Source organism: Dipodomys merriami, unplaced genomic scaffold (genome assembly GCF_024711535.1).
Source record: "Dipodomys merriami isolate MVZ:Mamm:240054 unplaced genomic scaffold, mDipMer1.0.p SCAF_84, whole genome shotgun sequence".
Classification (NCBI taxonomy): Eukaryota; Metazoa; Chordata; class Mammalia; order Rodentia; family Heteromyidae; genus Dipodomys; species Dipodomys merriami.
The window spans coordinates 5,617,243-5,630,335 of record NW_027206446.1 but is presented as its reverse complement, the minus strand read 5'-3'; the positions used below and the strand labels follow the sequence as shown (position 1 = coordinate 5,630,335).

The 13,093-nt window shown below is 45.2% G+C and overlaps 2 protein-coding genes across 2 annotated transcripts; one reads left to right on the top strand and one right to left on the bottom strand.

Annotated features, from left to right (window-relative positions):
* Positions 1–4,219: 4,219 nt before the first annotated feature.
* On the bottom strand, positions 4,220–5,701 carry LOC138820076 (PRAME family member 12-like). Its single transcript, XM_070011720.1, has one exon. It carries the CDS (start codon positions 5,699–5,701, stop codon positions 4,220–4,222), a length of 1,482 nt encoding a protein of 493 aa, XP_069867821.1.
* Positions 5,702–10,162: 4,461 nt separating this feature from the next.
* LOC138820075 (PRAME family member 7-like) lies at positions 10,163–11,641 on the top strand. Its single transcript, XM_070011719.1, has one exon. It carries the CDS (start codon positions 10,163–10,165, stop codon positions 11,639–11,641), a length of 1,479 nt encoding a protein of 492 aa, XP_069867820.1.
* Positions 11,642–13,093: the final 1,452 nt, after the last annotated feature.

Below are 13,093 nucleotides of genomic sequence, written 5' to 3'. Positions count from 1 at the left end.
TGCATGGCTAGATGCTGGAGCGAGGGTGGGGCTCCAATGCTCATCTTGATGGACCAGATGTGGGCCAGGTGTGCAGGGCTCTCTGAATCCCAACAGGGCCAGGCACTCACTGTGCAATCCAGAATTCTTCTTCTGTTCTCTGATCCCTAGATATCCTTCACGCCCAACCCCAGCCTCACCATTGCATACCTGCCAATGAGAGAGCAGCTTCTGATGGAATTTTTGAGACACACCATGCACACCTTGGTTGGCTTTTGCATTTGAGATTAATTCAAATATTGATTTTAACCAAAAAGGGATAGGTTTAAAGGCCTGTCCCACACAGCCCAGCTTCTCTCTGTATTGTAAATCACACTTTATCAAAATGACCTCCACTTTTATTCCTTAATCCCTCCAGACATTCTCACAGATGTTCCACTGCAAAGCCTGCAAGGAGAGAAGTCATCCGAATTGATAACATCCACAAAGCCTGCAGGAAATCTTTTCTCTGGAGTTCTTTCCCTCTCTGAATCCCTTCCTATTCTTCTTCATCCTTCCTTCCTTCTCTCCCTCCCTCCCTCTCTTCGTATATCCTTCCCTCCCTTCCTTTCTTTTTTTTTTTTTTTTTTTTAATTTTTTTTATTGTAGAGATACTATACAGAGGGTTACAGTTACATGAGTGAGGTAATGAGTACACTTCCTCTTGAACATTGTTACCCCCTCCATTGTTTTCCCCCTACCATCCCCTCCCTCCCTCCCTTCCCCAAGGTTCTTTTTTTTTTTTTTTTTGATCGTGATTAAGTGATTACTTAATTTCCGGAAATTCACAGTATTGTGGAATAATGATGCTCATTTAAAGTCACAAGTTCATTCTAACTTTCCTGGAGCAAATTGTCTATCACAGTCTGTAATATATAACGGTGCTCATATGTTATATACCATATATGTGATCAGCAGCATGGGGATATTTAGTAGTGGTTCAACCAGATGAGTGGGAGTTCTTTGTTTCTTAAGTCCTGTTACTTTTGTCATATCACCTAACATTTTGGATTCATCATCCACTTATCAGGGAGACCATGTACTGTTTGTCTCTTCGTTCTTGGCTTACCTCGCTCAACATGATTCCTTCTAGCTCCATCCATTTCCCTGCAAATGCCATTATTTTGTCATTTCTAATGGCTGCATAATATTCCATTGTGTATAGATACCACAATTTTTGGATCCATTCATCTGTGGTGGGGCATCTAGGTTGTTTCCATATCCTAGCTATTGCGAACAGTGCTGCAATAAACATGGAGGTGCACGTGTCCTTGTATATTGGTTCCTGTTGTTCAGGGTAGATGCCTAGAAGTGGTATGACTGGGTCGTAAGGGAGGTCAATCTTTAGCTTTCTAAGGACCCTCCAGACTGCTTTCCAAAGTGGTTGTATGAGTGTACATTCCCACCAGCAGTGTAATAGCGTTCCTCGTTCTCCACATCCCCTCCAGCATTTGTCGTTGGCTGATTTGTGGATGTGGGACATTCTGACTGGGGTAAGGTGGTATCTCAGGGTTGTCTTTATTTGCATTTCCTTCACCACCAGGGATGATGAACATTTCCTCATGTGTTTCTTTGCCATTTTTATTTCTTCATTTGAGAAGTCCCTCTTTAGTTCCCTTGCCCATTTAGTAATTGGTGTGTTGGGTTTGGGAGGGATTAGTTTCTTGAGTTCCCTGTATATACAGGATGTTAACCCCTTGTCTGATATATTGCTGGTAAATATTTTTTCCCAATTAGTTGGTTGTCTTTCTAGCTTGGTTGCGATAGCTTTATCTGTGCAGAAGCTTTTTATTTTAAGGTAGTCCCATTTGTCGAGTCTCTCTCCAATTTGTTGTGACCCTGGGACTCTGTTCAGGAAGTTCCTTCCTGTGCCTATTAGTTCAAGTGTCTCTCCTACTCTGTCCTGCAGTAGTTTCAGAGATTCAGGTTTAATGTTAAGGTCTTTAATCCATTTTGAGTTGATGTTGGTGCATGGTGATAGGCTGGGGTCCACTTTTAGTTTTCTGCATGTGGCTGCCCAGTTTTCCCAGCACCAGCGGTTGAAGAGGCTGTGTTTCTTCCATTGTATGTCTTTGGCTCCTTTGTCGAATATCAGCTGGCTGTAGGCCTGTGGATTTATTTCTGGATCTTCTATTCTGTTCCATTGGTCTTCGGGTCTGTTTTTGTGCCAGTACCATGCTGTCTTTGTTATTATAGCTCTGTAGTAGAGTTTGAAGTTCGGCATGGATAGCCCTCCCATATTGTCTTTATCCCCTAGAATTGTTTTGGCTATTCTAGGTCTTTTGTTGTTCCATATGAATTTTTGGACTGTTTTCTGTATTTCAGTGATGTACGTCATTGGGATTTTAATAGGAATTGCGTTGAATTTGTATATTAGTTTTGGAAGTATTACCATCTTTACTATATTAAGTCGGCCTATCCAGGAGCATGGGAGGTCTTTCCATTTCCTAGTGTCTTCTGCAATTTCTTTCTTTAACTTTTTATAGTTCTCATTAAATAGTTCTTTTACATCTTTGGTCAGGTTAATTCCTAAATATTTTATTTTTCGGGAGGTTATTGTGAATGGGGTTGCTCCCTTTATTTCCCTCTCTTCCTGTACATTATCAGTGTATAGGAAGGCAACTGATTTTTGTGGGTTTATTTTGTATCCTGCTATTTTGCCAAAGTGATTTATGATTTCTAAGAGTTTGGGGATGGAGTTTTTGGGATCGTGGAGGTATAGTATCACGTCGTCTGCAAAAAGGGATAGTTTAACTTCTTCTTTTCCTATGAGGATCCCTTTAATGTCTTTTTCTTGCCTTATTGCCCTGGCTAAGGGTTCTAGGACTATATTGAAGAGGAGTGGAGACAGTGGGCATCCTTGCCTTGTTCCTGATTTTAGGAGAATTGGTTGTAGCTTTTCCCCATTAAGTATAATATTGGCTATTGGTCTGTCATAAATGGCTTTTATTGTTTTTAGAAATGTTCCTTCTATTCCTATTTTCTCCAGAGCTTTTAGCATGAATGAATGTTGAATTTTGTCAAAGGCCTTTTCTGCATCTGTAGCGATAATCATGTGATTCTTGACCTTGGCTCTGTTGATATGTTGGATTACATTTATTGACTTACGTATGTTAAACCATCCCTGTGTCTCAGGGATGAAGCCTACCTGGTCATAGTGAATTATTTTTTTTATGTGTTTCTGGATTCTGTTAGCTAGAATCTTGTTAAGGATCTTTGCATCTGTGTTCATCAAGGAGATTGGCCTGTAATTCTCCTTTTTGGTTGGGTCTTTGCCTGGTTTGGGGATGAGTGTGATATTGGCTTCGTAGAATGAGTTTGGGATAGTTCCTTCCTTCTCTGTTTCTCTGAAGAGCTTGAGGAGTATGGGTATTAGTTCTTGTTTAAAGGTCTTATAGAATTCTGCTGTGAATCCATCTGGTCCTGGGCTTTTTTTTGTTGGAAGACTTTTGATAGCTTCCTGTATCTCATTATAGGATATTGGCTTATTTAATTGGTTAACTTCTTCTTTGCTCAGTTTGGGCAACTTCCTCCCTTCCTTTCTTGCAAGTTTCTTTTTAATCCCCATTCTAGACCTTGGGTAAGGGTTTATTTGTTTGTGTATTTGTGCCAGTTCTTGCATCTAGGTGCTATCTCTGAGCTTTGGTTCACAATGCCAGAACTCTACTACTTGAGCCACAGCTCCACTTCTTGCCACTTTTGGAGGTTCACTAGAGATAAGAGTCTCAAAGATGTCTGTGCCCAGGCTGCCTATGTATGGAAACGCTCAGATCTCCGACTTGCAGAGTTAAGGTTCTAGGTATGCACACTCCTCATTCTTTGGTGCTGAAAAATGATATCTTTCTACTCATGCTTTTTCATTTTTTTATTTTTGATCGATACAGAAAATTATAGATGGTAAGGGATTATTCTACAACTTAGGGGTTTTCTTACAACCATTCAGAAAAACAAAATCATGATCCAGTTCTTTCCAGGCAGAATTGACTCCAGATTCCTGCTGCTGTGTGCACAGAACACATGGAACCCCAAAGCACTCACAAACTCCTGGGGTTCCAGAGTTACAATTGAACTGACAAACTCAGGACCAGATGCCCTGTCTCTTCCATCTACACTGAACACGGGGGTCTGTGCCCCCTGGAGAATGCTCTTCCTGGCTTTCATTTCTGCTGCTAGGAAGCAATTCTAGAAGAGAGGTGCACAACTACAAAGACAGAGTAGAAAGGCCAGAAAGATGCTCTTCTGTGAGCAGCCAGGAGCCATTTGACTCCAGGGTACAGAATCGGTATTTGTTCAGGTAATGACTGAATTTGGTACAGATCTGGACTTTATGGCTTGGTCCCATGTCCCTCAAAGTCTGTGCCAAGACAGCAAGAACCTGGGCAAATCTCTCCGGGTGGATGTCCCATGGCCACTGATTTTGAGGGTAGTAGCTCTCCAGAGGGGCAGGATAGAGCCCTCGTTTCAAATGGCCCATCTGGGCCGTGTGGCACAGGAGGATCTTCAGGGCGGCCATGGAGATGTGGTTTCCATAGAAGCTGAAGAACCTGAGTTGGGAACACTGACTCAGGGCGGGCAGGATGGCCGAGAGCTGGACATCCGTGAAGGCTAAGTCCTCCAGGGCCAGGGTCTCCAGGGTGCCGGCCACTCCATGCAGCAGGTCTAGCAGGGTCTCAAGACTGAAGCAGACCGTGGACAGGCTCCTCAGACGCAGGTGCTTGAGCTGTTTGGTGCAGGGACACTGGAACAGGAACCTCAGGTGAGCTTCGCTCAGCAGACATGAACTCAGAGACAAGGTCTTTAAGGACGTCAGCATCCTGAGGATGGAGGGCGGCTGTTCGTAGTGGAAGCAGACATCGTGTACATAAAGCTCCTGCAGATGCTGCAGCTGCCCCAGCTGTGCCCCAAATTTGCAGGAACACCAGCCATTCCTGGAGCTGGAAGTGAAGAAGCTGCCACACATCTTGGAGAAGTTGAGGATGTGAAGGTTCTTCATGTGGCCCAGGTAAGGGGCAAATGTTTTCAGAAATTCTTGACATGGGAAATTACTCACCAGCAGCTCCTGGATGGAGTCCAGTCTCACCACATGAAGAGCCTTCTGGATTTTATAGATGGAGCCAGACAGAATCCGCAGCTTCCTGGAGCACAGCTGGACTCGTTCTTTCCTCTTCCTGGCCCACTGGAGCAGGTGGGCTTGGAGAGCTTTCTGGGAGCCATCTTTGATGGTGAGATCCCTGATGACCATCAAGGGCTGCTCTTCAGTCATCATTGAACCACAGCTCTCTGTTGGTTTGTCAGTCAGGACATCTGGATAAGAGATTTGGGCCATTGAAGGGTAGCCCTGTATCCAGATGTTGGGGTGCTCATTCCGCAGGTCGAGGACTTGCAGTTTCCACCGACTGGGGCGCTCCTTCTTGGCCAGTAGCAGATCGAGCCCATCCAGGACAGCCTTGAAGGTTTCCAGGTCTGGAGACTCTGCCAGGTCCCCCAGGGGGAGGCAGGGAAAGGGCCAGGCCTGCACCAGGGCCTTCAGCATCTCTGTGTGGGCCCTGGCATAGACCTCCACGAACAGCAAAGGGAACAGCAACACCGGTAGATCCTCCAGGGCAGAGATGGCCAGAGCCTGGTTGCTCAGCAGACTCTGCATGGCCAGATACTGGAGCGAGGGTAGGGTTCTGCGGCTCATCTTCACGGGCCAGAAGTGGAGTAGATATGGACCAGGTGTGCAGGACACTCTGAATCTCAGTAGGGCCAGGCAATCACAGCAGACTCCAGGCTTCTGCTCTTTTCTGGCTGTTTGGTATCTTTATATCCTAGCCCCACCCTCCCCTCTGTGTATCTACCAATGGGAGAGCAGATCCTGATGGGATTTCTGAGTAACACCCACCACACCCTGTCTGGGTCTAACCATCTAGATTAATTTAAACAGAGATTCTACCCAGACTGATAGGATTAAAGGCAGGACTCACTGAGCCCAGCTTCCATTTCAAATGTGTAACACACACACACACACACACACACACACACACACACACACACACACACACACACACAAACACACACACACATCCGGCCTTTATTTGTTAACCCTTTGAGAAAGTTCCACAGATATTTCACTGCCTTGAGCCTGCAAATGTTCCAAGAACATCAGCCAGCCCAATCTGATAGCATCCACAAACACTTTTCTAGAAAATTCTTTCACTTCCTTCCTTCCTGTCCTCCTTTGCTTACGTTGCCCCTCCCTCTTTCCCTTTCTCTCTTTTCTCTCTTTCTCTCCCTCTTTCTTGCTCTTGCTTTTTCTCTCACCCTCTCTCTCTGTCCCTTTTTTCTTTTTCTATCCCTTTTTCTGCTCTCTCTCACCTTCTCTCTCACCATCCCTCCCTCCCTCTTGCCCCCTCTCTTTTTATGCAAGTACTCAGGGCCTCTTGTTTTGATTTGGCTTTTTCCCTCAAGGCTGATGGCCGAGCACTCAAGCCACAGCTCTACTTCTGTTTTTTTGTGGGTTTACTGGAGACAAGAATCCCTTGAACTCATCTGCCTCACTGGCTTTGAACCATGAAACTCAGAGCTCAGCCTCCTCTTTGCCTGGGATTACAAGAGTGATACACTAGGTGCCAGCAGCTAGTTTCTTTTGTAGGACAGGACAGAGGCCCTCTCTCTTTCTAAGGTCTCAACCTGTTGTGTTCAGTACATGCTGGGCCCAGCTGATATCACCAACCCTGCGGTTCAGCATCAGATTTGGAAGATAAGAAAGGGCATTTGACTGCTCTTTGTAAGTATCATCCAGAAAGCAGGACACACATATTCATTAATTCAGTTATTTTATTGATTCATTCAAAAAATGCTTTCAGTCTCTAAGAAGGCAAGATTATTTCTTCTTTTCATGCTTTCTGGTTTTCTCTTCTTTGTTCTTTCAGTGTGTGTGTGTGTGTGTGTGTGTGTGTGTGTATGTGCGTGTGTGTGTGTCTTTGTGTGTGTGTGTGTGTGTGTGTGTGTGTGTGTGTGTGTGTGTGTGTGTGTGTGCTTCTAGTGGGATTTGAACTCATGGTCTGGCACTGTCTGTCCCCCAGCTCTTTCCATTCAAAGCTGGCAATCTACCACATGACCCACAGATTCCACTTCCAGCTTTTGGTGGCTAATTGGAGATAAGAGTCTAAGAGGCTCTTGCCCAGATTGAAGGTGAAATGTGATCCTCAGATTGTGATCCCCAGACTAGTTATAATTACAGGTGTGAGCCACCAGCCTGAGCCTGAGGGGTGACTTATTCTCTTTGGGTTGTTGTTACTGATCTTGACTTTGAATGCAGAGCTCTTTTGCTCAAGGCCAGTACTCTACCACATTGACCCACAGCTCCACTTCTGGTTTTCTGGTGGTTCACTAGAGATGAGAGTCTCGTGGACTTTCCTGACCAGCTGTCTTTGAACTGTGATTCTCAGATTTCTAAGTGGTTTAGGGGCTAGAATTCTGGGCAGAAGCAGTACTCTGATTTTTGGATTCTGAGAAATGACATCCTTCTGCTTACTGTTCTTTTTTCTTTGGAAATGAATTAATTGATGTGTAGACATAGAAAACTGTACACAGTCAGAAGTTTGCTTACAACAATTTAGAAAGACAAGATCGTATTTGAGTTCTTTCTAGGCAGAATTCATTTGAGATTTCTGATGGTGGGTGCACAGGACACATGTACCCCGAAAGTACCCAAAAACACCTGGGGCTCCAGAGCTACAATTGACCTGAAAATCTCAGGATCATAAGGTAAAGCTGGATTCGGAAATCCTTACCCAAAAGACCACCAGAGACTGTCACCAATGTAAAAGCAAAGGAGTCTTTATTTCAAACTGAAGCTTGGTCTCCCTATTGCCCTCCCCCTCTCAACCCCTCTCCCCCCTCCCGCTGTGTACAAGTCAGCAGCCTACAATGCTGAGAGGCGGCCCCAAGCCCAGGGTTACAGCACCTGTTGTACACTTTTTAGTTACACAAGTCTACATTCCCCACCAACATTTGTAGTATTGTTCCCTCTTGGCTATATCCTCAACATCATCTGTTATTGTTAGGGATTTTTGGATGATTTTTTTGTTTGTTTGTTTTTTGATAGTAGCCATTCTAATTGGGATGAGGTAGAATCTCAATGTTGATTTGATTTGTATTTCTTTTATGGCTAGGGATGTGGAACAACTCCTCATGTGTTTATGGGCCATTCATGTTTCTTTTTCATAGAAATCACTCTTTAAATCTCTAGCTGGCTAGTCATTACTTTGAGATTTTGTTTTTGGTAGGTTTAATTTGTTTAGCTGTACTTATATTTTAGATAGGAGGCACTAGTCAGATAAAATGCAAGTAAAGATTTTATCCCATTCTGTGGGCTATTTGTCTTGCTACTGTGTCCTTTGCTGTGCAGAAGCTCTTCAGTTTTTTCAGTTCCATTCATCTAGTTATTATTTAACTTGTGGTGATTCTGGATCTTTATTTAGGAAGTTTTGGCCTATGCCAAGGAGCCTTCCTGCTTCTCCTATCCCTTCCAGTAATATTTCCAGGGGGTCTGGTGTTCCATTGACTTCCCAGCCCATGATGACTGTTTATATTGAACTATAATAATACAGCATGTGGTCTGACAGAATGCTGGGAATAATTTTAGTATTTCAGAACTTGTGCAGACTTTCTGCACAGACTTACATATTATTTGTTTTGGAAAATATTCCATGTGCTTCTCAGAAAAATATGTATTCTGATGATGCCTGGTCAAATATTCTGTAGATGTCTGTGAAGTCTAGTCAGTCAATGCAGATATTTAGGGGATTTAGTTCTGAGGTTTTTCTGTTACACTTTATGGGTTCATTTATCCAGTGCAACAGTGGTGTGTTAAAATCACCAACAATTACTATTTTTGATTCTATGGGGTTTTTTTAGGTCCTGTAGTTTTAGTTTGATGAAGTTGGGTGCTCTGATATTGGTGAATAGATATTTAGAATTGTTAGAAACTTCTAGAAGAGATCCCTTTATTGGTTTGTAATGCCCTTTGTCTCTTCTAATTTTAAATTGAAATCTATTTTTCTGATATTATTATTGCTACTCCAACCTGTTTATGGGAGCAATTTTCTTGAAAAGTTTTATTCCAGTCTTTCACATTCAAAATGTTTGTTTTTCTTGGCAAGATGTGTCTTGCACATGGATAGATCTTGCTCTTTTATCCTACTAGTGAATCTATGTCATTGAATTAAAGAGTTAAGTCTATTAACATTGAGAGTGAGGACTAGGAAGTGTTTGGTAATCCTGCCATGTTATCCACCTTTTTAGGGACTCTGCCTTGACATATCTCACTGTATTTCTCTGCTTTTCTGATAAACAGCCATATCTCTGCCATGACTTATATTCCTATCTTCAATGAACTCCACAGAAAAAAGATGAAAGTACTGTTTTGGTTCAAATGTTGGAGCAAAAGCATTGAGGAAAAGAAGCTCAAGGACACTGGCCATGCCCTCAATTCAAGTTGTGAGATGAACAATAAAAAAAACACAGGAAGGAAGGAAGGAAGGAAGGAAGGAAGGAAGGAAGGAAGGGAGGGAGGAAGGGATGGAGGGAGGGAAGGAGGGAGGAAGGGAGGGAAGTAGGAAGGGAGGGACGGACGGAGGGAGGGAGGGAGGGAGGGAAATAATTTTCTAGAGAAGTGTTTGTGGATGCTATCAGATTGGGCTGGCTGATGTTCTTGGAACGTTTGCAGGCTCAAGGTAGTGAAATATCAGTGGAAATTTCTCAAAGGGTTAACAAATAAGGGCCAAAGTGTGTGAGTGTGTAAGTGTGTGAGTGTGTGTGTGTGTGTGGGTGTGTGTGTGTGTGTGTTACACATTTGAAATGGAAGCTGGGCCCAGTGGGTCCTGCCTATAATCTTATCACTCTGAGTAGAATCTCTCTTTCAAGTAATCTAGATTGTTAGACCCAGCCAGGGTGTGGTGGGTGTTACTCAGAAATCCCATCAGAATCTGCTCTCCCATTGCTAGATACACAGAGGGGAGGGTGGGACTGGGGTATAAAGATGCCAAAGGGCCAGAGAAGAGCAGAGGCCTTGAGTCTGCCTTGAGTGCTTAGCCCTGCTGGGATTCAGAGAGTCCTGCACACCTGGTCCACATCTGCTCCACTTCTGGCCTTGAAGATGAGCGACAGGACCCCACCCTCGCTCCAGTATCTGGCCATGCAGAGCCTGCTGAGCAACCAGGCCCTGGCCATCTCTGCCCTGGACGATCTACCGGTGTTGCTGTTCCCTTCGCTGTTCGTGGAGGTCTATGCCAGGGCCCACACAGAGATGCTGAAGGCCCTGGTGCAGGCCTGGCCCTTCTCCTGCCTCCCCCTGGGGGACCTGGCAGAGTCTCCAGACCTGGAAACCTTCAGCACTGTCCTGGATGGGCTCCATCTGCTACTGGCCAAGAAAGAGCGCCCCAGTCAGTGGAAACTGCAAGTTCTCGACCTGCGGAATGAGCACCCCAACATCTGGATAGAGGGCTACCCTTCAATGGCCCGAGTCGCTTATCCAGATGTCCTGACTGACAAGCCAGCAGAGAGCTGTCGTTTAATGATGACTGAAGAGCAGCCCTTGATTGTACTCATGGACCTGACCATCAAAGATGGCGCCCAGGATGTTCTCCAAGCCCGCCTGCTCCAGTGGGCCAGGGAGAGGGGAGAACGAGTCCAGCTGTGCTCCAGGAAGCTGCTGATTCTGTCTGACTCCATCTCTGAAATCCAGAAGGCTCTGCGTGTGGTGAGGCTGGACTCCATCCAGGAGCTAAAGGTGAATAAATTCTGGCATCGAGAAACCATGAAAAAAGTTGTCCCTTACCTAAGTCAGATGAAGGACCTTCGCATCCTCCAATTCTCCAGGATGAGAGTCAACGTCACTTGCAGATACAAGAATTTCTCATATTCCTGCAAATACGCTGAACATCTGGGACAGCTGCAGCATCTGCAGGAGCTGTATGTGCACAAAGTCTTCTTCCTTTATGGACAGCTGCCCACCATCCTCAGGAACCTCACCCTTTTGAAGACCTTGTCTCTGAGTTCGTGTCCACTGAACGAGGCTGACTTGTGGTTCCTGTCCCAGTGTCCCTGCTCCAGGCAGCTCAAGCACCTGCGTCTGAGGAGTTTGCCCCTGGACAACTTCAGTCCTGAGCCCCTGAGAGCCCTACTGGAGCACGGGGCCGGCACCCTGGAAACCCTGGCCCTGGAGGACTGTGCCATCACGGATCCCCAGCTCTTGTGCATGCTGCCCGCCCTGAGCCAGTGCTCCCACCTCAGCTTCTTCAGTTTCTATGGAAACCACATCTCCATTTCTGTCCTGCAGAGCCTCCTGAGCCACACAGCCAGACTGAGCTGTTTGAGACAAGGGATCTATCCTGCCCCTCTGGAGTGCTACTCCCATCATGAACGGTGGGTAGGGGACTTCGAACCTGAGAGATTTGCCCAGGTTCAGGCTCAGTTGGAGCAGTCATTGAGAGACATGGGGACACCTCAGAAGGTCCAGATCTGTATCGGTTTCTGTCATCATTACAAATACTGGACATTTTACACCCTGGGGCCTGATGGCTACTGGGTCATCTCTATCGAGAATCTTCCTCGCCTTTCTGCTCTGCCTCTGTAGTCAGGAGCCTCTCCTGGGCTCTCATCTGAACACTCCAAAATGAAAGTTGGGGTTGGGATTGTGGCTCAGTGGTAGAGCACTTACCTGGCTTACACGAAGCCCTTGTTTGTTTCATCAGTACCACATACACAGAAAAAGTTGGAAGTGGAACTGTTTTTCATGTGGCAGAGTATTAACCTTAAGCAAAAGAAGCTCAGAGACAGTGTCTAGGTCCTTATTTAAAGTCATTGGGCTGGAAAAAATTAAGAAAGAAAAAGACAAAATGAAAGATGTGACATATGAGCATTCTCCAGGAGCACTGTCCCCAACATTCTAAATGGGTGAAAGAGAGAGAACCTCTGTTTCTGGACTTTTCATTTCAATCATAACTATGTTGGGCTACATGGGCACACATTATCAGGAATCTGTAGTGGATTCAGCCTGGAAAGAACTGGACCATTACCTTGTTTTTCTAAATGATTGTTAGCAACTGGATCATGTTCTAGGGCAGTCCTTGACTGTTCACAATTTACTGTATTAATGAATCAATAAAGTCATTTCCAAAAAAGTACGCAGAAGGTTATGATTTCTCAGCACCCAAGTGTACAGTTTTCTGAGAGGAGACTGCCACGTGGTTCAGGAAGAAGGGAGTTCATTGGGGAGAGCCCATCTTGTACCCTTCATGATCTGTTGGTGTGCACAGAGCCAACTTAGGGCAGGCACGAGGGGGTATGGCTACCAATGTAGAAGTGACCCATTAGCATGGGGTACTCCCAGGTACACCAGTTATCTGGGTATATGGTGCTGGGCAGAGACTTCTAGGTTGTTCTGCCTGCTGTCCCTTGGGGATACCAAAGGGTTGTGCATCCACATATGCTTTCCCCTGGAGAAGAGAGAAGAGAAGCGTCCATTGTTCCCTGAGCATGCTTAACATTCCCAACTTTTGATAGTTAAAAAGGAGCACCAAATCTCTATAGCTACTTCCTACTAGCAGGTGGAGTTAAGCTTGGGGATAAGAAGGCAGAGGTGTCATGTGGTCCAGGAGGAGGCAGCAGTAACCCTTCCTGGGTGGTGAACACATGTAAGCATCCTTGGCTGAAATCTGAAAGAAGTCTTATGAGGCAGAGACTGAACAGTAAGTCAAAACATTACTAGAGGGCACACAAACACAGAGGGACCGGCAGCCATCCAGTCACAGTGGAAAGGGCAAACGGTGGATGATCTGGCAAGTCCCTCTCTCTTGCAATCCAGGTGGCCCTGTGACTGGTGGATCAGGTCCCTGACTACTTCTGACTGATTAATATCCAGCAACTGCATAGGGGAGAGCAAAATGGACTGGTTAAGAATTACCACTCTGAAGCTATGGCTGGATTGCAGTGGTTAAGATCCCAGTGGGAGGCCTTGATCTTACGGTATCTGGACTATAGATACCTGGATTACAGATGTTTGCACTACAGAGTATGTATGGGAGAC